This window comes from Erpetoichthys calabaricus, chromosome 2, assembly GCF_900747795.2.
Source record: "Erpetoichthys calabaricus chromosome 2, fErpCal1.3, whole genome shotgun sequence".
Taxonomy (NCBI): Eukaryota; Metazoa; Chordata; class Cladistia; order Polypteriformes; family Polypteridae; genus Erpetoichthys; species Erpetoichthys calabaricus.
Genome location: NC_041395.2, coordinates 150,759,312 through 150,785,976, shown reverse-complemented (window position 1 = coordinate 150,785,976; position 26,665 = coordinate 150,759,312). Strand labels below are relative to the sequence as shown.

Sequence of the window (26,665 nt, the reverse complement as noted above, 5' to 3'; positions counted from 1 at the left end):
TGTAATCATGACAAATATGCAACAGTTGAAAGTAAATGTTTATCATTGTTCCCTATTCTCTGGAATATTGTACTTGGTAGTAAAATGGGAAGGTATTTGGGTGTAATTTTAAGGTATTTTTGTTTTCATTTCAGCCTATTAAGAATATTATTTTTGAACCCAGTATCTGAGATATAATTTAAAGTCACAAATGTCTTTTTGAGTAAGAATATTGCAGAAGAATTAAAAAAAAAAAAACTTTCAACATCTTTCAGAAAAATCAGAGTAACTAATATGTTTGTAATGTTCCAAGCTTTATTAGTTCCAGGAGTATAAAGTACATATTTATTAAGGCAATGTAACAGAATGTCTTATTGACTCACTGTCTGATTGGGTGTGTTGTCAAAGTATCCATGTGAGCTTTCATAGAATGTTCAGTTTTCCCACACTGTCCAAAGATATGCATACTAAGCTTAATTTCACTGAAAAATTAAAATTATAAAATTGTGTTTTTCTTTAAACTGTGAGCTAATTTGGAATTTGGTGTTCTGCACTGTGCCATAGTTTAATTCACTATTACTCATATATATTATAAATAAATGAAATTTTATGTCACTTATTAATATCTTTTAGGGTGACGGAGGCCTTTCTGGACTACCTGGTGGAGATGTAAGATATTAATATTACAAAGTATAAAAATTAATTCCTATCTGTGGCCACTTCCAATAATGGGTCTTGCAATCAAGAATACAATAATGATTTTCAATGAGCACTTCATTTTAAAGGGAACCAACAAAAAATTATTTTTCAAACTTGGACCAAATATCTCTTAGTGGAATAAAACATGTGTAAAATATATCAAATACTAGTACTAGTGCATTGCTGTAGTGAGCAACATCACACGATATTTTACAGATGCAGGGCTATAGTAGAACTGTTTCAGTATTTCTCAAGAAAGTATTCAGAAGTGACCTGCTGAAGGTGACATAGTAGTTGGTAAGGAGCAACCTAGTAACTTTGTGGTTTACAGTAAAATATTTGGCCACACTTCCTCGCAAAATATTGTTCACAAATCATTCTGCAAAATGTTTTCATTTTATTATATCTGTTTCAAAATGTAGTGCTGTGAAGTCTTAGAGGTTTCAATAGAAAAAGTAGAATGTATTCCTTGAGCTCTTTCATTTTCTGTCAGAATAATTATTATGTTTAATATTCCAAACATGGCTAACTTATCACAATCCTGACTAGTTCTGCAATCGACTGGGAGGAATAATTGTTTGTTCTGGATCTTTATTGACACACTGGACTAGACCTTCTTAAAACATTGGTTTATTGAGTTTGGAGAAAAAAAGTTATTGTTAGGCTCATATGTTTTTGCATCAAAAGAATAACAGGCAAGCATCATCTTTGCTCATACTTCCAGTACTGAAGGGGTCTGGCTTTTTCACAATAATGAAGACGGCTCAGATTATAGAATGGCTAATGTCATAAATGTGTACCATTGTTACTTTTTTTATAAACATGCATCTAAGAATATATAATAGTTGTGTGCTTTGTAATCTGGTTGTGAAACCCACACTGCTTAGTTGTTAGCCTGAGCTGGCAACTTTTTGAAGAATTTATTTGCAGATTATCAGTTTTTCCAGTCTGAAAGAGAGAGAGGAGAGAGAGGTTAGGAGCATGCGCTGATACAGCGCATTGCTGCACCTACCACATGACAAATCAAGTCAGGATCCAGATTAGGACCCGAGTGCAGCCATGCAACGGGTGACACCTCAGCACCACATCAGTTCAAATAGAATGGAACCAATGTGAGTTTTTTTATGGTGGCTGGAGTGCCAATTCTGCCACCAACCCCCAGGTTTTTCCCACAGATTGGAGGGCCTACTTGCAGGGCTGGATGCAGATTAACGTCAACCCAGGACGAAGCAATTGCAGGTTAATGGCCAACGGATCTGAAGGGACTCTGCTATAAAATCTAATTTATATTCAGAATTAGTTAGGAGAGTCTAAAACATGAAATGTGTCTAATTTTGTCATGCAATATGTTTTAATACAACTAAGAAATTCTGCTGTATTTGTTGGGACTTTATTTCTTAAAAAATCAATTTGGTAACCTTGTAAACTCAATATTCCATATCAAAGAGAAAATGATTTACAGCAAAATCCAAAAGGGTTCCTAATGTTCCTAAAAAAAAAAACACAACATGGAAGGAGTAAAGATAAATACAATAATAAAACCAGAAAATGTTTGTCACGGGTCTTCCCTGGTAACAGCCCCTGCCTTCCTATTTGCTTATCACCTGTACTTTACTTCTTATTAGGTGAGCCCTTATCTACCTCTGCCCACCTAAGTCTGAGCTCCCTGGTCATGTAGTCAGGTTGGGAGCATGCACTGATATAGATCACTGCCACACCCATCACATGACAAACCATCTCAGGATCCCAAATTAGGACCAGGTTACAGCTGTGCAACAGGTGATACCTCAGCACCACATTAGTTTGATTAGAATGGAACAGTGTGAGGTTTTTTACAGTGGCTTGAATGCCAAATCCTGCCACTAACCCCTGAATTTTCCCTTGGAAGTTGGAGGACCTACTTGCAGGACTGGATGCAGGTTAACGTCATACCCAGGACAGAGTAATTGCAGGTTAAGGGCCTTGCTCAGGGGACCAACAGAGTGGAATCACTTCTGGCATTTACGGGGTTTCAACCGGCAACCTTCCAGTTGCCGGCACAGATCCCTAGCTTCAGAGGAGCACCTTTAAACCTTCTCCCAGTGTCACTTCTGAGTGACACATGGGGAATACATTTGAACCACCCTACAACCACACCATAGTACTGTGCACTTCACAGCCATAGGGATGTGGTGAGGAGACTCATTTACCCTGTAAACTAGAAAGGTTACATCAGGCCACCCTGTAGCAGCTTGGGGAACTGCAACATTAACATGTCCACATAAATACAGCTCTTCACGCTACACAAATTTATTGTATATTAAACAGTGTTGCTGAATAGCATAATTCAGTCATCCAACCCCAACAGACAATTAGGATGAATTTGGCAAACAATGTGGGTTGCTCTCTGAGTGGACCAGTCACCTGTGCAACAAACAAACAATTTTCAAGTGTAAAGTTCCATTTTAAGAACAAAATAAAATCTCAAATCATTTTCATAAAATACTGACATAGAGTAACTTCTCACTCTCTTTTTTGAATGAGAATGGCATTGTTATGTTTTATACTGTGTATCTAATTTAGGATTAAGTGAGTAATCAATAAAAAGGCAAAGATGACTTGAATGACTCACTCAATTACCAACAAAAACACTATTTCCTGTTTAGTTAAAAAGCAGAAATTTGGGAGGATGGTACATCTAATGCTGTAGGTATCGGCTAAGAAAGGATATTTTGATACATCAGTATTCAGGGGTAATCAACAGAAAATCTAAATACACCAAAATCTTAAAATCACTTTGATTGATTTAACTGAAACTTGGTGACGTTATAAATGAAAGAAAATTAGCTGACCCAGGTTTTTTTGTTTGTCAATATTTGTTGTTAACAATGTTGTAGCACATTGGGTGTTCTTAGGCACCGTGTCCTTTTTTCATTTCAACAGAGAAGTAGGGCTTGCAGTTCATGCAAATGAACTCCACATGCAGTACAAGCTGCACTTCAACCAAGGCTCAGTGTTTTAAGAAATTTCCCAGTTAAAGCTGGGGAACACTACTATATGGTAAATGTTTAAATGTTAAACTACACTTAAACACAGATATAATCCTTGCAGAGAAGTTGAATAGTAATAATACCACATTTTGATTGTTTGGCCTGAGTGTCTCAAGGCTGATATATAACTTGAAAATTCCATCTAGCCTTTTATATTACTCACTATGTAAATTTGAGATAGAACCGTTTTTCTTCACACTGTTTTCTTACCAAAATGAGACAATGAATTGGTGAAAACCAGTTAACATTTGTGTTATTACAATTTGTATGGTTTTATAGGGAGCAGAGGGTCCACATGGCCTTAAAGGAGCTAGGGGTCCTGCAGGTGTGCCTGGTCCAAAGGTAAGTACACGACTTGTTTGCTGCATTATATATACCTATTCTTTGTAATTTTCACTAATTCTGAGATTTTTACCAGTTAAATAAACAGAACATGACTTAGTACATTAAAATGGTTAAAGCTTTGAAATGAGCCATTACATTTGTTTCCAATAGAGTCTGGCTGCATCACTAAAATTAGTACAACAGTGAATTACCATTTCATGCCTATCGACTTGACATATCTGATGTAAAAGATAACATAAGTTGACTTTAAAGGGTTCAGGTCCCAGGTTGGATAATCCTTTTTTATTGCAGAGGTTAAATTGAATAGGGGGGCAAACATACAACTTCAAGTGACTGTTTCGTTTCCAAGTGGTTGAAAAAAACTTGCTATCAAGTTGAAAGACCTGACAAGAATTAAACTGATGAATTCTTGTAGACATGGACCATTAGACAGAGTAATGATTAAGTATTTCAGCCATGTTTGGGTCACATACTGTTCTTCATCTGAGTCAGCAACATTCAGATGGTGAATCAAACAGATATACAGTATATGTCCTTGTTCTAGTATAAGCTACACCACCTTCCTGTGTCCCCTCAGCATTTGTATAGTTTAAGTTGTATTTTAGGAGAGTTGTGGTGGTAGGGTGTTGTACCACCATTATGGATGCAATGAGAAGTCAAGCAAAATGACACCTTGTATTGGCTAACTGAACAGATTATAATATGCACACTTTCGAGGCAGCTCAGGCCCTTTCTTCAAGCAGTTTGTGTGAGTGTTAAAACGTATTTGGTGTGTTATTTAACAAAGTAAAATATGTTATAAAATTGTTGTGCCTAACCGCCTAGATCATTTTATAAGATATTGATGAAGTACTTTGAATGTGACTAAAAAGTTAACACTTGTCTTTTAATCTAATTATTAATTACATCCCATAAATAAACATCTTATAACTTCTTTATGACAATATAAAATATTAATATATATTAATTTAAAAAAAGTTACAAAGACAATAACATGATTCATTAGGATTATTATTGGAAGTAAATGAGATAGTATGTTATTTCTGTGTAAATGTAACTAAAGGGGATTACTATAAATGATCAGGAAGCATAGGAACCTTTAATTATACTTTGTTTTTGTAATTTTATATGCAATCATAGGGAACCCATGGCGTGGTTGGTCTGCAAGGTGAAAGGGTAAGAAGCTATATTTTTTTAAACGTGTTGTAAACTAATCAAGTGGATCACATAGTGTCATAGTTGAATACACTTCCTGAATACACTACTAATTTGGAAAATGACCATTATGCATTCAGTATTAAATGAAGAACTCTGTCCCTAGCTAAATCTGACAGATGGTAAAATGTTATTTCAAGATGTAGACTTCAATCTACATCTTTATGCCTTAAACCAAATTTGTATCTTATACCTTGTGTTTCTAAGTAAATTTTTCACTGGAAGTTGTATATCAATGCATGAACACTTTCTACCTTATCTGTGATGAATAAATGTCATTGAACTGAATTAGTTGCATTTTGTTCATAATATTAATAAGTAAACTCTTCTTGTTTAATATATATTTTCTACCAATACTTTAAAGCTTTGAAATGACAGAGTGATTGTATTAATCAACTACAGAGTACACAGCAATTTTACATAATTAGCCATACATATTCTAAAACTGAATAATTATTAATTTGGGATGACTTCTTTAGTTTCAGTCATACAGTAGCTCCTGCCTAACATAGGCTGTGTTTTTGTTCATTTCAGTTACTTTTGAAATCAGACATTTTCACACCTTTTTTGGTAAATTCTTGATACATTTTATTGGTAGTCGCAGCATCTACTACATGTGAAAATTTTCATGTGATACTAAAAAGGAAAAATGATACCTTAAAGTAGTTGGTGTTCATCCAATTTTCTATACCATTGGCTATTATTCATAGTATGGTTATAATAGTAGTAGTGTGGCAGATAGATGCATTTCTTTCAAAAACACAAAACTTAGTTGTCAAATACACTTTGATATATTTTATCAGTATACCTTTACATCTTTGTGAAAAAGTCAAACATTTCTGTAAATTTGCTTACCCTCTGCAGCTAGTTTCAGTCTCCATATAGCACAGAGCTACAAGACTGTCTACTAATTTTAATATTTACCACCAAAAATATAGCCCATCTTTGCTAATATTGAGCAAGTATCTTTTAATTCCCCAAAAGGGTTTCATGATGTGTAGAGGCAATTGCCCTTTTCCATATCTCTTTGTAATATCAAGTACTAGTTTTTACAAAGACATGTTTTTTTTTTACTAAGCAATGTTTTTCATTGCTAATCGATGAGGTTTAGTCATTACTTTTGTTAGAACGTGCTGCTCCATGTCTCAAATTCCCAGTCTATCATCTACTCTGCTATGTTTATGACGTTGATGCTTATTGAGACTTTAGTAAATTATTTTCTGCTTCCTTGAGTACAGGCTTCTGCCTGTTTCTTACAATGTTATTGCATTTTTGTAATACTCTGCTTTCTTTATCTGAATCTGAATCAGTCAGCTTTCATTGCTTATGCGCCAGGCTAAGTCCTAGTGTCAACACAGAACCAGAGTTACAAATAATCTGGTATTTGTTATAGGATAAAACCATAGCCATAGTTGGGAACAGTGTTTAGTCATATGGTGCATTATACTTTTCCTAGTTTTACATATTCAGATACCAGTTTACTGAGAATTCCACTATCAACAAGTAGCTGAACAGACAGAAGATATTGTGTGCACATGTGCTTAGTTTTTATAAAAGTGGGCAGTGGTTCATGCAGTGAATTTTCAGATAAATGTACATGTCCTTTACCTTCATCATGTATTTAAACCATGATGTGTTTCTGACATTCTGTACAATTTTTTTTGATTAGGTTGCTGCTGCATTTCCAAACCAATCTGAGAATTTCTATACTTTAAAAAACTCTTTTGAAACAATTGTACATTGAGAAAAATGTTACTTCTTAGAGGTTTAAAAATACTACTGTTGTAGTACTCGTTTGGAAAAAAAAATCTATTTTTGTTTTGTTAGGGTGTACCAGGCAGGCCATCACCAGGACCTAAAGGCAATCAGGTAGGAACTTTACTTAATGAAATCCAGACCAATTAGAGGATAGAGATGACAATTTTGATCACATGTTTTAGAATTAATAGTTGATAGTTACGCATGATGTGTATAAGAGTTTGTTTTAATGTGAAATATTTTAGTGAAAACATTTAGCTAACTCTCTCTTTACATTTCTGAAATGGATTTTGTATAGGAACAAGAATATATGGATATGCTCAAGAGTTAGTTGAATGCTGAACCTGAAAACCCACTCTAATGGGACTAATGTCCTCACAGGTGGTGCAGATAGTGCTGCTGCTTTACAGTAAGGAGACTGTGGAAGATTGTGGGTTTGCTTCCCGGTTCCTCCCTGTGTGGATAGCGCTTTCAGTACTGAGAAAGTGCTATATAAATGTAATGAATTTGCAAAGGTGATCTCTTGCCATGGTTAAAAAATTTGTTAAATCCACATTGACTGAGTTTCAGTGAATGGATGAAACATGCCAATGAGGCCTGGTTGACAGGGAGGTTGAATAGTCAAAAAGTTTTATTAATACACAAAACCACTTTGCCTGTATGTCTTAATGTTTATACAGCAGTTTCTCTGCAAGAACTTCAGCTCAATATACCCTGGAACATTTTGAGTATGTAGCACTGACAATTTTATTTGTCATTCTTCATCTTTGTAGCACTTTTCTATTGTTACATAATTCTTGGTTGTTTGTGAAATCCAATCATCAGGGCTTTTTGAGTGTTGTTTTCAGCTCTTGCATCTTCTTAGTAAAGTGTTTTTCTGTATAGCTGGTGATGGTGCCTCTAGAAGGAATGTGGTATCTCTAACCAAAGGTCAATGATTTTTCCTTGCTAGTGCTAACATTATGGTAGGTTCCTGCAGTTCAATCCAAAGTGGCATTCTTATTTTGCTTGATATGCAGTAATGTGTTGCAGATGTACTGTTTTTGTATCTCAGCAAACAATCACACAGATTGTAACTAAATTCTTTTCAAAACATTATGGAAGTTATTCTGTGATCAAATGTTTATTGATATACATTTGTATTCGTTTGAAAACATTTAAAGCACAGATTAACAAATACAATGTAATACTAATTTTGAAAGGAATTTAAATAAAAAAAATGTTCTATAACATCCACCCTATGAGATAATGACAAATTTGGAATTACAGTTTGAACATCTGGGATAAAAGTAAAGTTTCAAAGGAAGGGCCAGCAAGAAAAATGAGTCTCCCAAGTTATCAACTGTCCAGCTACCTGCTACCCAAGGGAAAGACGTTTATTTTGTACTACCGTATTAGAGGCAGAAAACTCCTTGATCCATCACACAGATTGCTGGAAAAGTATCAAGTTATAAGAGAAAGACTTCTAGATTTTATCAGAAAGAGAGTTAGGAACTTGAAATAAGAAGCCAGTGACTGATTTGAGACAATGGGACCTTAGAATAAGATTATTTGCTGAAAAAGTGAGAGAGCACAGCATTCTAAAAAAACAAAATATGTGGGAAGAGATGGAAAAATAGAATATCAAAGAAAGAGAGTTAGAAAAAATGACCAAATGGAGAAGACAAAGGGCTAGTTGCAAAACAACATTTTGGTATCCCTAATTACTTTTTCCCATAAGGAGTCTTCTTTGTGACTTACCAATCAAACTCAATCATTAGGTGAAACAGTGAGATTGTTAGAGCCATCCCCCATGATAAATCAAGTTCGACCCAATAAACAATCGCAACTTGTGACCCAGTGGTTGAGAAACACTGAATTAATTACAGAACACAAATGCCAGCTGCGTCAGTAGCTAAGCCCACAGAAAAATGTTTATAAGGCATAAGTCAAATTTATTGTTATGTGCATGGAGTACAAAGAAATTTTTACTTGGTGTCTCCTCAAAACATTTGACAATAAAACAATACCAACAAAAGACACAAACATACATATACACACCCAGTACAACAACATCATTTATTTCCATATCTCAAAGTGCTTTACAAGATGTCAAAGAAATAATTACAATCATAGGAAACAACATTAAAATTATATAAGAATAATAAGGAATAAATAGGATACAACAAACAAATAATGCATATTTTAATAAGACAGATATATAATTAAGAGAGGTATAATCCTTAAACATAGAATTGTATTTTTAAGTCTCTAAATGTGAGTCTATTAATAAGGTCAAGTGGCCAGGGTGGACAGAAAAAAACTCTAGTTAAGCTGGAGAAAAAAACAAAATCTATAGGGATTCCAGGCTAAATGATCACCCCAACCCACTAGACATTCTACCAAACATAAATGTTCTTAAGTAGTTCTTTATTCTTATATGGAGATAAAATGAAATATCCATGATAAGAAGAAAAATCTTCTGCACAAAAGTAAAAAAGACGGTGTGAAACAAAAATACGTTTGGAACCCTCCTGTGGTGTATTTATTTTTGAATGGATGTGATTTGTTAAAAATGTGGTACACCTGCATATGGGTGACAAAACCACAGTTAGCACTAGTGACGAGCAACACTGCTGGCTTTGCATTTGTTTCACTAAAATTTTAAACCAAATTTCATTTCACATGTCAGTTCACAATCACATAATATTAAACTCGCTAAAAACAGATTTTTGGAATTTTTAAAAGTTTTTTGGGGGGATGGAAAACAAGGAATATTACCCCCTAAAAGCTATCTTCACTGTTCTGTGTTTTCCTGCAATTTTATTCCATATCCGTGCATGCATGTCTGTAGAACACATACAGTAGGATTATTGTGTGTGAGGAGAAAACTGGGAGATGATATACATAGGCAAAGACGTGGTCAGGCCATGTAGGTGGTTAAAGCCACGAGATCAATATAACAACCAAGAATTAAAGGAACAAGACCTGGAGGCAAAACAAAATCAAAACCAAAAGCACAAGCCTAATGGTAGGGTCTACTTGAAAAGGAAGCTAAACACATCAAGAGAAAATTTTGAAAAGATAATGTATTCACCAAGGAATAACACATTGTATGACCAGCATCATATTTATAGCTTCACTTCCGTGACATTACCACTGCAGTAATCATGAATTCCTCACAACTTAATGTATATAAAGAGAATCAAGAGGGGAACGGACATTAACTTTGTCAAATCAATTCAGAAGACAAGTAAACCTTAGTAATACAATGACAAAAAACACAAAATACATAAAAGCACATGTATAAAAGGTTTAATATATTACACACACCAGTATATTCCATTTTATTTTATGGGTCTCTTTTACATCACTCCAGAGAAATAAAGTGTGCTTTTTAAAAATGTAACATGTTGTATAGTTTCCGCACGAGTCAGGTGGAGACCTTAGTTTCTTGGGGCAAAGAGAACTGTCTACTTCTTAACATCAAGAAAACCATGGAACTGGTTGTTGGCTTTCGCCACACCAAAGAGCCTCTATGTCCGGTCACCATTCAGGGAGTGGATGTAGAGGGGGTTGGGTGCTCCTACAAGTACTTGGGGGTCCGCATAAATGACAGGCTGGACTGGTCTCACAACACAGAGGAACTATGTAAGAAAGGGCAGTGCAGGCTCTTTTTCCTTGTGTTCCTTTAATGTGGTATATCATTCACATTTTCTATAACTCTGTGATGGCCAGTGCGATTTTCTATACTGTGAAGTGCTGGGCTGGCAACATCACTTCAAGAGAGGCCCACCGAATCAACAAACTACAGTAATTCCTCCTCCATCGCGGGGGTTGCGTTCCAGAGCCACCCGCGAAATAAGAAAATCCGTGAAGTAGAAACCATATGTTTATATGGTTATTTTTATATTGTCATGCTTGGGTCACAGATTTGCGCAGAAACACAGGAGGTTGTAGAGAGACAGGAACGTTATTCAAACACTGCAAACAAACATTTCTCTCTTTTTCAAAAGTTTAAACTGTGCTCCATGACAAGACAGAGATGACAGTTCCGTCTCACAATTAAAAGAATGCAAACATATCTTCCTCTTCAAAGGAGTGCGTGTCAGGAGCAGAGCATGTCAGAGAGATAGAGAAAAGCAAACAAATCAATAGGGCTGTTTGGCTTTTAAGTATGCGAAGCACCCCGGCACAAAGCTGTTGAAGGCGGAAGCTAACACCCCCTCCGTCAGGAGCAGAGAAAGAGAGAGAGAGAGAGATAGAGAGAGACAGAGTTTTTTTTCAATCAAAAATCAATACGTGCCCTTCAAGCTTTTAAGTATGCGAAGCACCGTGCAGCATGTCACTTCAGGAAGCAGCTGCACAGAAGGTAGCAACGTGAAGATAATCTTTCAGCATTTTTAGACGAGCGTCCGTATCGTCTAGGTGTGCAAACAGCCCCCCTGCTCAATCCCCCTACGTCAGGATCAGAGAAAGTCAGCGCAAGAGAGAGAGACAAATAAGTTGGGTAGCTTCTCAGCCATCTGCCAATAGCGTCCCTTGTATGAAATCAACTGGGCAAACCAACTGAGGAAGCATGTACCAGAAATTAAAAGACCCATTGTCCGCAGAAATCCGCGAACCAGCAAAAAATCCGCGATATATATTTAAATATGCTTACATATAAAATCCGCGATGGAGTGAAGCCGTGAAAGGTGAAGCGCGATATAGCGAGGGATTACTCTAATTAAAAGGACAGGCTCAGTTATAGAATGGACCCCTGGAGGTAGTTGCAAAGGAGAGGATTAAAACAAAACCATGCCATTATGAACAATGCTGCACATCAACTCTCTGACACAATAACATAGGGGTCTGCAAACTTTTTACCCCAAGGGCCAGTAATAAAATCAGCTCACTTTTTGGGGCAGACAACTTGATCCATCACAACACCGATAGTGAGATGTGTGTGCTTGCTTCTCAACTGCTAAGCGGCCAATGTCTGGGGTTAATTTGGACATAGCAATCCGCAGACTAGCATGCGATGACCATCAGAGGGGATGGATCTCAACCTTGACTTTGTAGCTTTCATCCATGAAAATGTCTGTTCACAGATGTATGTGCTTCTGTACATTGTAATAAAACCACATGCCATTGTTTTTAAGAGTAGGAAAATAGTCACTTGAAAGTTCCTTGTAAAATGTAATCAGAACACATTCTTTATATTTGCCTTTCAAAACACTGTTGCTTTACAATTCAATGAGCTTCAGTTGAAGGGCAGGCAGTTCTGAATCAACAGTTATGTCAAAGGGATTTTCAAAAAGTCTAATGACATCTGCAAGTTCAGTATAATCCTGAAATCTCTGAGCAAACTGCTGCAACAATTCAATTTTTTGGAAGACTAAGTTATTTGGGAAGCATGTATCTAATGTGTTTTTTTAAATTCTGCACAGATTGGAAAATGATCTCTCTGATATCTGTTCCTTGAACAACTGAAGACACCTTTCAAATGCTTTAATACCACTATACAAATCACATATCAATTTTCCCTTTCCCTGTAGACTGGAATTTAACTCACTGATATGCTGGGTGAGATTGGTGAGAAACGCTATCTTCCAAATTCATTCTGAATCCAACTTCTGTTTGACTGACTTTGCTTTTTCTGTCAATAACATGCTGATTTCAGAGCACAATCAAAAATTCTCCTCCGCACTCTACCTCTGCTCAGCCACCTTACTTTGTTATGATACAGTACATCACTGTACTGTGCATTGGTTTCATCCAAAAAACAGTGAAATTGTCTGTGATTTAGTGCACGTGAGCAAATGAAATTTACAGTAGATGAAGTTTAATGACAGTTGTCACAAGACCGAGAGCTTTTTCACAGAGCACTTGCTGATGGATAATGCAGAGTATACCAACAGGTATCAGGATGCGTAATGACATGATGTGATTATTTAGCCTCTCTATTGTGCCAATTTTCTTTCCTACATGTTAATTGCGCCATCAGTTGTAATGCATTTTAAGTTCTCCCATTTCAGATCAAACTGCTTAATTGTTTTATACACACATAGGAATAGTTCTTCTAGTTACATTTCCTTGAAACTGTGAAGGGTAGCTAGCCCCTCAGTGATACTGAACAATTCATCTACGTCCTGTAAAAACACCAGCAATTGTGCAGTGTCCACTACATTTGTAATATCATCAAGGGCAATAGAATAATTAACATATTTCTGTGCTTTGCTTTTGGCCTGCTGCACAATCTCTTGCATTCACATTGCTTAATAAACTTGCCTTCAGTGAAGGGATTACCTGATGGAGCAACAAGTTGAGATACATGGTAGCCAGCTCTGACCACAACCACGTTATCTTCATGTTTTCTTCTAAACAAGGTTTGTTATCCCGAAAGTGCTTTTTTTCACTTGTTCAAGTTTTTCCCTCCGCTCGTCTCCCAAGTATTCCAAAAACTTTGCCTCATGTTTTGTCTTGTAATGTTTTTGCATTACACACTAGGGCCAATTCAGAATCGCCAATCCACCTAACCTGCATGTCTTTGGGCTGTGGGAGGAAACCGGAGCGCCCAGAGGAAACCCACGCAGAAACGGGGAGAACATGCAAACTCCACGTAGGGAGGACCCGGGAAGTAAACCCAGGTCCCCAGGTCTCCCAACTGGGAGGCAGCAGCGCTACCTACTGCGCCACCGTGCCGCCCAACTAAATCTAAATCTAAAACTAAATCTAGCGGTGTGCACTAGGCCTATAGTTTCAAGACAAATAAGCTATATTCACTAGGTGAACAGTTCACTGTAAAGGTGTGTTAACTCATATTTTACAGTGATAGTGACCACATACAGTATAAACACAGCAATAAAAGGAAAATGAATTGCAGTAGGTGACATTGCACTATTACGGGGAAGGGCGAGGAAGACATCACAAGAAAGCAGGCCAATAAAAGGTTTTTTTTTGAGCCACATTTGGCCTGCAGGTCACAGTTTGCCAACCCCTGCGCTAACATTGAGTACTTTCACCTATTGAATTATTCAGCAGAAGTGTGTCAGGAAACATTGCTGAGGCTCTATCTATCTATCTATCTATCTATCTATCTATCTATCTATCTATCTATCTATCTATCTATCTATCTATCTATCTATCTATATAAGGCTGCATTTCTACTGTTTCATGTTGCTTGCAACTTTTCAGCAGTTGCAACTGCTCATCAATTGAGTGGTATGGGGTGGGTTGGTGGATTTCTGCTTTTAACTTAACATGGCAGTGTTTATTTATTTTCAAAAGAAAAATGTATTTATTTAAGGTATGCTTAATAAATTGGATTATTAATGAGTTTAGGCTGGAAGTATAATACATACAGTATATGGTGATGCCTTCCAGGTTTAGTTTTTAACATAGTAAATTATATTGCTTCATCTGAGCAGTGAAATGATATGAGAAATATTATTTTTTTAGTTTAAAAATAATAATTTTATATTCTCATGATTTTACAGGGTGAACAAGGCCCACCTGGACCACCTGGAAAATATGAATTTATTAATACTCCTGACTTTTGTAATAAAGGAGAAAAGGTAAGAAAAAGGAACCTACTGCATAAAACATATAGAAAATATTATTTTTTGGTTATAATTTATTTTATTATTTAATAGGCTATTTTTGCATAAACAGTCATTTTGACAGATTTATTTGAGTTGCTTGTGTCTGTGAAATGCAAATGTTTTTCATAATTGAAAAATGAAAATATCTGCTTCTGTTAGATTTCTTGGTCAGATAGTGAAATGTCAAGTAAACATGACCCTTGGAGATAAAGAAGAATTTAAATGCAACACAGGGAAAAAGTAACTGCATGCATTGTCCCTGTTTGTTTCTAATAGAGCTCCTGCTACAATGAGAAAGTCTGCAGAAGGACCTTCTGGGCTGCTTAATTTCAAATTTAGTAGTAGTTTGCTCATTTTATAGAACTCATAGTAAATCTCAAAGATGTGCAAGTTGGATTAATTGGTCAGATTAATCTAAATTGCTTTATCCAGCTCACTAACAGATCCGACTTTGTGATTTACCCTCTATCAGAAAATCACACAACTACTTAGTCCCTTTATAGACATGCATTCAGTAGTTAAGTACGAAGCCAGCCAAAGAAAGAAGAAAAAAGCTGATTAAAGATGCTAGTTAGACTACTCTGTTAGCCAACAATCTGGCCGTAGTTCTGGTATTACCGTAAAAGAAGCAAAATGTATTCCATGATGCATGAAGTGTACAATAAAATCTTTGAGCTGCTTGGTAAGAAAAGGAATATTCAAAATTTCACAAGTAAATGTAACACTGTGCATACCTGAGTCAGGTTGCAGGCTTAGTAGTGGCAAAAGAAGCCTGCTATAGTACATGTTTATTTGCATCAACAGTAATTTTAATTTGCAGGTTTGTCAGGAATGAAACATAAGTAGATGTAGGAAAATGTAAACCAAAACCTAAAAACCTCATCAAAGATTAAGTAACAGTACAATGACAAACAGCTAAATAGTTAGCTCACATTTGTCTTTAAAAAGTGAAAGTTAATTGTTCTTGAATGAAAGATCAAATCTCAACTTGAACTGTATCCAGGACCTATGGAAAACACATCACTCTATCTCCAAATAAGAAGTCGCTCCATAACTTGAGAAAATGTTGTCAATTTTACCCTAAAGAATGATCAGATATTGTATATCTAGTGCGCAGAATCAACAGAGCATTTAAATTAAGCTTCAGTTGTAGTTAAGAGTGCTTCTTCCATTTTCACTATAGTAAATGTTTGTGGAATAACAATATTACCTTATATTTAAAATTAAATTTTTAATTAGATATTTAGTATATTGTACCTGATTTTGCAAAATGCAACACCATAAGAAAGCACTGAATCCTGAAAGAAGGATTTGTTGTATTAACAATGCCATATTCCTTTTGGAGTAGCAAAACCTGAAGATATTCTCAAGGAAATCCTTTATGCCTTTAGACTTCAGGCTCTAGTTAAATTAGTTGGATGCTGCCATCTAGCTTTGAAAAGAATACCTAGATCTAGAAATTATTTTTAATCAAAGGTGAATTGCATTTAAGACCCCTAAAATTCACTTTAAGATACATCATAAATGTTATTTTTCTGTGTAATCAATTGTGTTTGATTATTATTTTAAAATAACTGTAAATGGATTTTAGATAACTCAAAATTCACTGGTTATTTCAAGTATATTTTGAAATATAATCACAATATCTGAAAATGTATTTGATATTATGATATTCACTACATTTTGAGAAATTTAAAATACATTTTTAGAGATTTTACATTAATTTTGGGATATCTCAAAATGGGAATCTCTTCCAAAATGTATTTCCAAAAATACATTCCAAAATGCACTCTTCCAAAATGTATTTCAAAATATTTCAAATTTGATTTCAAGATATCCAAAATTCACTATAAGATATCTTTAAAAAGACAAGAAGGTAATTCGAAATATAATTATCACTTTGAGATATCTAAAATACAATTTTAGAGATATCAAGTGGATTTTTGAATAGATTTCTTCCGATTTAAGATAATCTGAAATTAATTTCAAGGTAACGAGCACAGGATGTACTCTATCCTTAAAAGAGAAGTTGACAGATTACTGATAATTATTGTAGCGTTTTTAACTCATTTCAGCTGAACAAATCTAGCTTGTCATTTGTAAAGTGAAAGGGAGTTATTTTAAGGACCCACACAATCGGGTGTATTAGGTATATGGTCATGAGCTGGATTGACTAGGTTTGACAATGTATGGACAATAGGATTATGTATATTATGTATAAATAATTATACACACAGTTTATATTTGTTTTGCCATATACTGCACCTGCATTGTAGATTATTCAAATAAAATCTTAAAGGTTTTTTTCCCTCCAAGGGAGAAAAAGGAAAAGAAGGTACAACTGGAATTCCTGGGCCCCCAGTGAGTAAATGATATTTGTCTAGTAAATTGCTTCAAGTTTACCAGTAAAATTAAGTGAAAAGCTGCTGTGAAACTGGCTTGTCCTAAATTTAAAATCTTTAACATTTTGATGTTCTTTTACCATTTTACTTTTTCATAATCTAAAGTTTTAGGCCTTGGCATGTTTCCCATTTGATCTTTCTGAACATAATCATACTTTCAAGATTCTAAGCATGTAAAGCACAAAAGACTGAAACAAAGTGATTAATTGTTTTCAAGTATTTCTAGAAAAATGTGCAGCTCTCTTCCCATTGAGCTACTGTGATGCCAAGTTTTTATTGCAACTATTTTTTCTTTTTCATTTTCACACAGATGTCTTTCTTTAAGCTGTTTTTCCCTAATTAAATTACTCATTATAACCATATGTACCATATTCTTTGCCTTATTAAGAAGTCTAGAAAATATAAATTTAATAATTTTGATTGATACGCAATACTTCCATGGTTTATTGTACACCTGACTATCTATATATATAAAATCCCTATGTGTGTCCAGGTGTCCGTGTGTGGGTGTCTTGTGGTGAAGTGCGCATGCGCGGGGCACGGTGCGATGCGCGATATTACTGTCAGAGAAAGTTAGAGGCGTTTTACGGAAATACAAACCAGTATTACTGCGAGAGGAAACTAAAGGTACACAATACAGTGACGCATATTACAGCCACATAAAAGCCAGTATTACTGTCAGAGGAGATTAAAGGCATATTACCGACGCGCACGCCTGTATTACCGCCAGAGAAAATTAAAGGTATATTACAGACTTACAAGCCAGCGGACGTACAAGACAGTATGACTGTCACAGAAAATTAAAGACACACAATACACGGCGGCGGCCCACGAAGAACGGTCAGCTCAGCAAGTAAACATCAACAAAAGAAAGGCTGAAAGAAAGAAAAATACGACCAACAAAAAGAATGAGGTCAAAGTCCCTTGCCATTTAATATAGACTGTTCCTACTAATGTTTATGCACTACTGTTCTAGCGCCCGTTATTGTAACGGGCTAAATGACTAGTTTTTTTTTATAATTGTATTAATTTTGATTAGCAAAAATACGTGTAGTTAATTCATTAGCTTTAATTAACTGTGTTTAAATGTGTAAATTGCTCAGATTAATGATCACAAGAACATAAATGCAAAATGAAATTAATTAGAATGTAATGAATAAAGAATGTAATGATTTTCAAATCATGTAAATTCTATAATAAACTGAAAGTAGTATAAGGACAACATATCACATGCTGAAATTTTATTGTTTCTTGAGAAATATGTGCTTATTTTCAATTTGAGGATAGCAAGACGTTCCAAAAAAGATGGGATGAACAAGTTTAGCATAGCGTTGCATCATCTTTTTTTAACAACACCCTGTAAACGTTTCAGAATTGAGGAGACCAACTGCTGTAGTTCTAAAAGTGAAATGTTGGCCCGTTCTTGCCTGATATGGGATTTCAGCTGCTCAACAGTTTGGGTCTCCTTTGTCTGTTATTTTTCATTTCATAATGTGCCAAATGTTTTCATTGAGCAACAGGTCTGGACTGCTGGCAGACTCTTTTGATATAGAGCCACGCTGTTGCAATACATGCAGAATACAGTTTGGCAATGTCATGCTGAAATAAGCAAGGCCTTTCTTAAAAAAGACTTGTTTGGATGGCAGCATATGTTGCTCAAAAATCTGTATATATTATTTGTCATTAATGGCGCCTTCCCAGATGTTCAAGCTACCCATGTTATGTTACACTAATGCACCCCCATACAATCACAGATGCTGGCTTTTAAACTGTGCTCTGATAACAAGCCGCATGGTCCCTCACCTTTTTAGCCAGAGGATGTGGTGTCCACAAAGAATTTCAGATTTCAGTTTGTAGACCACATGACTGTTTTCCACTTCACCTTAAATGAGGTTGGACCCAGAGAAGTAGGTGCTGTTTTGGAACAGTGTTTATACAGTATATGGGTTCTTCTATGAATGGTAAATTTTTAACTTACCTTTGTGGATGCAGCGATGAGCCCTGTTCATAGACAATGGTTTTCGGAAGTATTTCTGAGCTCATGCAGTGATTTACACTATAGAATCGGGTCTGTTTTTAAAAATAGTGCTGCCTTTGGCCCTGAAGATGACAGCCATCCAATACTGGTTGTTGGCCTTGTCCCTTTCATACAGAGATTGCTTCGGATTCTCTGAATATTTTTTGTGATATTTTGTACCATAAATTCTTTGTAATCTTTTGTTAAGGAATGTTATTCTTAAATTGTTACATTATTTGCTCACATGAAGTTTCACAAAGTGGTGAACCCCTACCCATCTTTACTTCTGGGAGACTCTGCCTCTCTAGGATGCTCTTTTTATTCCTAATCGTGGTACTGATCTGTTGGCAGTTAACCGAATTAGTTGGGAGATGTACCACCAGGTGTTTTTTTAACATTACACAACTTGTTGCTTTGTCCCAACTTTTTTGAAGCGTGTTGCTGGCATCAAATTCAAAATGAGCATATAATTTTCATAATGCAATACAATACAATACAACTTAATTTTTTGTACAGTATTCTTCACTGATTGCAGATTCAGAACAGTGTAAGCAACTCTCAGTCAAAATACAAGTATAGATTCATACTAACCACTAAGTACATAACTGGTACACATATAAATACAGATTTGTTAAAATACACCAACATTATTTGTCCATTAATTAATTGATGAACTACTGTATGTCCAAAACAAAAAAACGTACATTTCTCAGTTTCAGCACTTGATATGTGTTTCGGCAATTTCAAATAAAATATTGTTTTAAATATATTGTTAATCATCGCATACAGTTTTTACATACATTTTACACAGTGTCACAACTTTTTTGTAAATGGGGTTATAGAAAATGGATGGGCACCTCTCAAATAAAATTTGATAAATACAAGTAATGGGTGGTGGTGTTATATCCTACTACAAATTCATTCTGAGTTTACAACCCTAGCATAAAATATAAAGCCAAAATAAAATACATCAAGCAAGAAATTTGCTGGAGAGATGCTGCTGAGAAAACCTGCAAACTTTTCAGTACAGGTTGAGTATTCCTAATCCTAAAATCAAAAATGCCCCAAAAAAATCCTTTTTGAACACTGACATGATGCCACAAGTAGAAAATTACACACGCAGATTCTCTTTTATAAAACTTTGTTTGGATTGAATATATGTTTATGCCAAAAAAAGTATGTAAATAACGTGCAGATATAACATTGATTTATTGTTTCAGATTGGGATGTGAGTGGAGGGGAGTCCCCCATGAAGCTTAGAGAATTATAAAGCAATAACATGATTGGTGATCGTGTGGGGATAATGGGAGGTTTGAGGCTGTATCCCATTAAGCATCAGGAACCACTAAGCAACAAAACACAATCAATGAGCTTTTGTTCCCTGTGAAGCAACACAATAACACCTGCTTGACACCATTAAGATTGCATATGACTTGTGTGTTAACGGAATGTTACTGCTTATTGTTAACAAAAGCCGCTTCAATCGTGATAGGTGCTTGTATTGCAGTGTAAGTTCAGTAAATTGTTCCAATTACATTAGCAAAACCAAGCATTGGAGCAAATGACCATTTTATGTTGGCAAAAACATGTTATATTTTATGTATGTACATTCACACTATATGAAAACAATGTATTGCCTTATCGGTCTTTTAAAGCAGTGGAAATGATCGAGTGAAGGTTGGCTGAGATATTCCTGACATGTCTGCCAGTTCCCAAAGAAGTGACAACATGTAGCCAATCTGAACTGAAAAAAAACCACAATAGTTCTTTAGTGCTAACATGCAGTATTGGGAAGTAAAATAAAATCTATACATTTTATTCATCACTTTTTAGGTTTAATATGTTTGTCACGTCAATGCACATTATAACAACGGCACGTTGATTGCATTATCATAAACATGAGTCATCGCTTAGGTGGTGTGGCTGCATTTCCCACCTTGATCAAGTGTGTCCTGAAGATTTTATGTATGTGCAAATATTTTAAAATCTGAAAATAACCAAAATCCAAAATACTACTTTTCTCTGGCATTTTGGATTTGGGATACTCAACCTGTACTAATTTTATCAGCCACTGAAAAAATTTTCTTACTGCAATTGCATGAAACAGCCGTTAATGTATCAAGTTATGGCACCATGCTTTATGACATCATGCAAAAGGATGATTTTTCTTTAAAAAAAACAAATTAATTGTATTTATAGTTATTTTTATTTTTGTTTATAGATTTCAGATCTGTTAATTGTCATTTGCATCAGAAGAACTGACATACATTAATCACCTTAAACTATATGTATTGACTTAATTTGATTTATTAATGCAAGCGTCAGGCTGATTAAATCTAGTATGTGTTTCATTTTAAAAACAACAATCATTTTTTCAGTATAAAAATGTGTTGACTAAATTTTTCCACTTTGTTAGGGTGATTAGTAGTTAATTGTTTTAGTTAGTATTTCAGTGTAGTAAGCAAGTAGAAAATAAGGAACATTTTACCTTGCCTGCGGTGGGCTGGCGCCCTGCCCGGGGTTTGTTTCCTGCCTTGCGCCCTGTGTTTGCTGGGATTGGCTCCAGCAGACCCCCGTGACCCTGTAGTTAGGATATAGCGGGTTGGATAATGGATGGATGGATGGATGGATTTTACCTTGCTAAATCTCCTAAGATCTCTTCATGCCTAGTTCACATGATTAGTCCAGTTATGATGCTTCAGCTTATGATAATATAAAACAAACAAACCACATATTCTGTTTATTTGAGTGAAGTGAAACTGCAAAGAACAGTAACGAGAGAGTGAGAAGTTCAATGGAGGTGGTGAATGTTAAATTACATGTTGATTGACATATAAAAGTAAAGCATTTTAACTGAAGTACTTTTGTTATGGTTAAAATCTACAGACAAAACAGAAGAGTTTTGATTTGTATCACTAGTGAATGCATACTTTGGTTTAAAAGATTTAATATACTGTATATTAAAGCTTGCATTTACATTCTTTTGTTTTTTTTAAATTTAATTAGCACTTATAAATTGCCTATATGCATTCTTTTTTATTATGTTTAGACTCTGCACAGCCAGAATTATTACAATTTTATAAATGATTTCCTATGTCTACAAGTATTGATTTTTAATGATTTGCAGCTAAACTATAAAATGTACTTTATAACTTCCATCCTAATTAGATTTATACAATTAATTTTATTTCATTAAGTCAGTTCCTCTTCAAGGAGAAAAAGGAGAAAAGGGAGTCCTTGGATTTCCTGGGAGTCGAGTAAGTGAAACCTTAACAGAATGATTTTGTTGCCACTTTTCTTTAAATGTCTAAAAATAAGATACAATACGTAAACCTTAGCAATTTTATCATTATAGCTGTAACAAGTGACTACAGGAGTGGTAATGTACATGGTGGTCCAACATTTACAGTATGACTTTAGATGGATTAATTCATTTTCAGTTTGTTAAGAGTATATTATGATGACATTCATTCAGTCCTTTCCTTTTTTTATTTTGTTTTATGTTACTCAGTGTTAAAACTGTTTTTGTTGTACAGCAATTGTAGTCTAAGTCTTTCACTTTACGCGTAATCCATCCATAGCTTTATTTGACCAACAGTGCAGAAGCAACAAGCTCTAACACACTGTGTATAGTAAAAAATCAAGAAGTCAATATATGCAATTTTAAAAGAAAATTACCAGATGTATTTTTTTACCTAAGAATAATCCCTTTGCTATCATTGTTACAACAATCTGGACGATAACATGCCATTTAGCCCAACAAAGCTCAACATTCCTATCTACTTAATTCTGTAAAAAACATCAAATCTAATTCTGACCATATAGTGGCTGAATGCGATTTCTTTGAGTTGGGTCACCTGGCCAATAGGGGCTCACTATTCACTGGTTAGTATTAGCAGTTGGTCTCACTTCAGTAGTCAGTCTCAATAAAGGGAAATGTTTGATAATATTTATTTAGAATTATCACAGCAATCTACTTTTTGGGTTGCCTTTTGTCTGGTTCATTCTTTTAGACCTATATTACATGAGTTAGTTATATTAGGATTGGAAGTCTCCCGAAATATTGCTGTAAGGATTTTGAGACCACAATCACCTCTTCCACAACAAGAGTGAGGGGGACTAAAATCATGGATGATATATATTGCATTCATCTAAACAGCCCAATATACAGTAATAACTATAAATTGAAAATTTCAAGGAAATAAACTATAAAGCTTTTTATTAGGTATATAAAGATAAAATTCTGTTACAATGAAGTGTCATTTCATTGTAATGAAAATTTTGTGTAATGAGATTCTGTATTTGTCATTATAGTGCTTTCTTTAACTTGCATCCAGGCATTTGCAATCATTTAAATAGCTTCTTTCACATTAACTTTCATCTCCTCCTGTGTACAGGTTATGCTGACGAGAATTTTTCTCAGCATTTCCTTGCGATAATACACTTTCAGGGTGCAAATGGTGCCCAAATCCAATGGCTGAAGCACTGCCATGCAATTAGGTGAGGGGAACTCAACACGAACATTATCTACTGTAAATATGGAAGCATGCTGTGGGCAACACAGTCATCAATCAGAAGCAGAATCTTCCTTTTCTTCTCTTCATATCCTTGTCAAGTTGTCACAGCCAGTTTCCCAAAATGCCTTGTGCCATCCAAGCTCACTGGTTTGCTTCATACTTGCAGGGAAGGAATAATCTGCTTAAAACTCAGAGGGTTGGTTGACTTGCCAATGGAACTGCAGATTCTTGTCCATATATTACTTAGGCTGCAATTCCAAAACGATCCTGAAAGCAAATTAGACAACCCCAGCTGGCAGTAAAAGAGATAGACAGTGACTTTGCTTTTTCTTGAATGAGTGGACCACTAATAGGAATGTTTCTTGAACGAGCATCACTGAACCACATAACAACTGCTTTTTCAACGTATTCAAATGCAGCAGTTCGCATATGTTTGCACTGAGGCCCAAGGTTTGCAACCTGAGATTTTCTCTGTATTTTTGCTTGGTCTATCAAAGTTGACAGTGTTGATGGCGAAATTCCGAATTCATTGGCAATGTCGTTTTTTCGTGTCTGCCATTTCTATAGAATGGGGGCCAAAGAGTTAAATTCCAATGGACATTTTTCAAATGTTGATGAGCAATAAGCAAAAGGTATCGCTGAAAACCACAGAAAACAAACACAGCAAAAAAAAAACAGTATGAGGAAAGTTTAAAAGAAAAATGTATAATGTTTCGGTTTAGGGATCATTGTGCACAACTGAACTATGACCATAAAACTAACTACTCTGTGGATGATTCATTTGGGCATTTCAAGGTCTTTTGGGCACTTCGCTGTAATGAAAGTATCTGCTGAATGTATTTTGTAGTAAAGAGATTTTTATAGACTCTGTCTTATGGGGAAACTGTTGGGACTGTAAAAATGCTTTGTTGTAATGAAAATTTCATTGTAACAATATTCGTTGTAATGGAATTTGGCCTGTATTCAATTCACTTTATAACTCCTTTTAACTTTTATTTTTTGTATTTGAATAATAACACTTTATTAGCTTTAAGAGTATTTGTGATTTTTTTACATTGGCAGAATGGAATTTGTACTTTAGAGTCTGACACACAGTTAAATTCAGCAAGGGTTAGTTGTGGCCAGAGAATGCCCTGACTTTTCCTGCATTATTTTTGCAGTGTCATAACCTTTTTTTCTGGCAGTTAACCTGTAGGTTTTCTGTCAATTAAAGAAAACTGAACATTTTATGATATTTTCTCCAAGTAAATGGCTGCCCAGATATTTCTGAAGTCTTAGTATTTATTTTTACAGTACACCAATCAATACATTTCTTTACAGGTTTCATAATAATGTGAATTCAGCTGATTTTACTTTATGATTTTTAGGGTAATCCCGGTTTTCCTGGAAAACCTGGCTTTCGTGGAAGGCTGGTAAGTATATATACATATGTTTTGTACTGTATATAAACATACATAGCATATATTGCCACAATAATACTTGAACCTATTTAAATTTATGTCAACTTAATATTCTGTTTACAATATGAATATTCAGACTGCAGATATACTATGGTAACATATATTACACTGGGTTAGTAACAACTTAAAAAAGGAAATTAATTAGTTAGTGGAAATTCCTTTGAAAGAAATATTTCTAATTAAGTCTACAGCAATCCCTCCTCCATCGCGGGGGTTGCGTTCCAGAGCCACCCGCGAAATAAGAAAATCCGAGAAGTAGAAACCATATGTTTATATGGTTATTTTTATATTGTCATGCTTGGGTCACAGATTTGCGCAGAAACACAGGAGGTTGTAGAGAGACAGGAACGTTATTCAAACACTGCAAACAAACATTTGTCTCTTTTTCAAAAGTTTAAACTGTGCTCCATGACAAGACAGAGATGACAGTTCTGTCTCACAATTAAAAGAATGCAAACATATCTTCCTCTTCAAAGGAGTGCATGTCAGGAGCACAGAATGTCACATAGATAGAGAAAACAATCTCTAGCAAACAAATCAATAGGGCTGTTTGGCTTTTAAGTATGCGAAGCACCACGGCACAAAGCTGTTGAAGGCGGCAGCTCACACCCCCTCCGTCAGGAGCAGGGAGAGAGAGAGAGAGAGATAGAGAGAGACAGAGAAAAGCAAACATGCAAAAATCAATACGTGCCCTTCGAGCTTTTAAGTATGCGAAGCACCGTGCAGCATGTCGCTTCACTAAGCAGCTGCACAGAAGGTAGCAACGTGAAGATAATCTTTCAGCATTTTTAGACGAGCGTCCGTATCGTCTAGGTGTGCGAACAGCCCCCCTGCTCACACCCCCTACGTCAGGATCAGAGAAAGCGCAAGAGAGAGAAAGGGAAAGTAAGTTGGGTAGCTTCTCAGCCATCTGCCAATAGCGTCCCTTGTATGAAATCAACTGGGCAAACCAACTGAGGAAGCATGTACCAGAAATTAAAAGACCCATTGTCCTCAGAAATCCGCGAACCAGCAAAAAATCCGCGATATATATTTAAATATGCTTACATATAAAATCCGCGATAGAGTGAAGCCGCGAAAGGCGAAGCGCGATATAGCGAGGGATCACTGTATACCTAATTTGTTCAAGCCTTGATCTGTTTATTTTTATTATACTTGAAAGGTAAGCTCTGACTCTTCCATGTTATTTGTGGATTACTTATGGAGAGCAGCAAATCCACATATTCTCAATACAATTCAATTCAAATGACTTTGACTGACTCAAATTACAGCATTGCCCTAGTTACGTTTCACTTCCTTTACGGACTTTTGGCCTTGTCTTTTTGATCTTTTCTCTGCTGAAGATGGATTTTTGTTACACTTTTTTAGTTTTTTGGTAGTCTTTCTGTACGTATAGTCCAATTCCATTGAAACAGCCCTATGATTGGTGCTTCTTAGTTGCTTAGCTCTGATGGTTATTGTTTAAACTGATTTGCAGTACTGTTTGAGAGGATACAATTAAGTCCATCAGGCTCGTCTGTTTAGCTAAGCTGTCCTAGTATGTTGTCCAGGTACTTTTTTAAGGTTGTGAAGGTTTCTGCTTCAACTACAAGGCTCAACATTCTAGTGCAGATTCCTGCAAACCTTGTGAGAAAAAGTGCTTCCTGGCTTCAGTTTTATATACACTTCCCCTTAATTTC

General features: G+C 35.5%; 1 protein-coding gene across 1 annotated transcript in view; it reads left to right on the top strand.

The window, feature by feature from the left end:
- LOC114643656 (collagen alpha-5(IV) chain-like) overlaps nt 1–26,665 on the top strand; it is a 154,782-nt gene that overhangs the window by 69,662 nt on the left and 58,455 nt on the right. The window contains exons 9-16 of the mRNA XM_051922556.1: nt 613–648; nt 3,987–4,049; nt 5,193–5,228; nt 7,095–7,136; nt 14,486–14,563; nt 16,907–16,951; nt 22,207–22,266; nt 24,894–24,938. Of these exons, the coding sequence (XP_051778516.1) occupies nt 613–648; nt 3,987–4,049; nt 5,193–5,228; nt 7,095–7,136; nt 14,486–14,563; nt 16,907–16,951; nt 22,207–22,266; nt 24,894–24,938 (405 nt within the window). The remainder of the gene's footprint in view (nt 1–612; nt 649–3,986; nt 4,050–5,192; nt 5,229–7,094; nt 7,137–14,485; nt 14,564–16,906; nt 16,952–22,206; nt 22,267–24,893; nt 24,939–26,665) is intronic.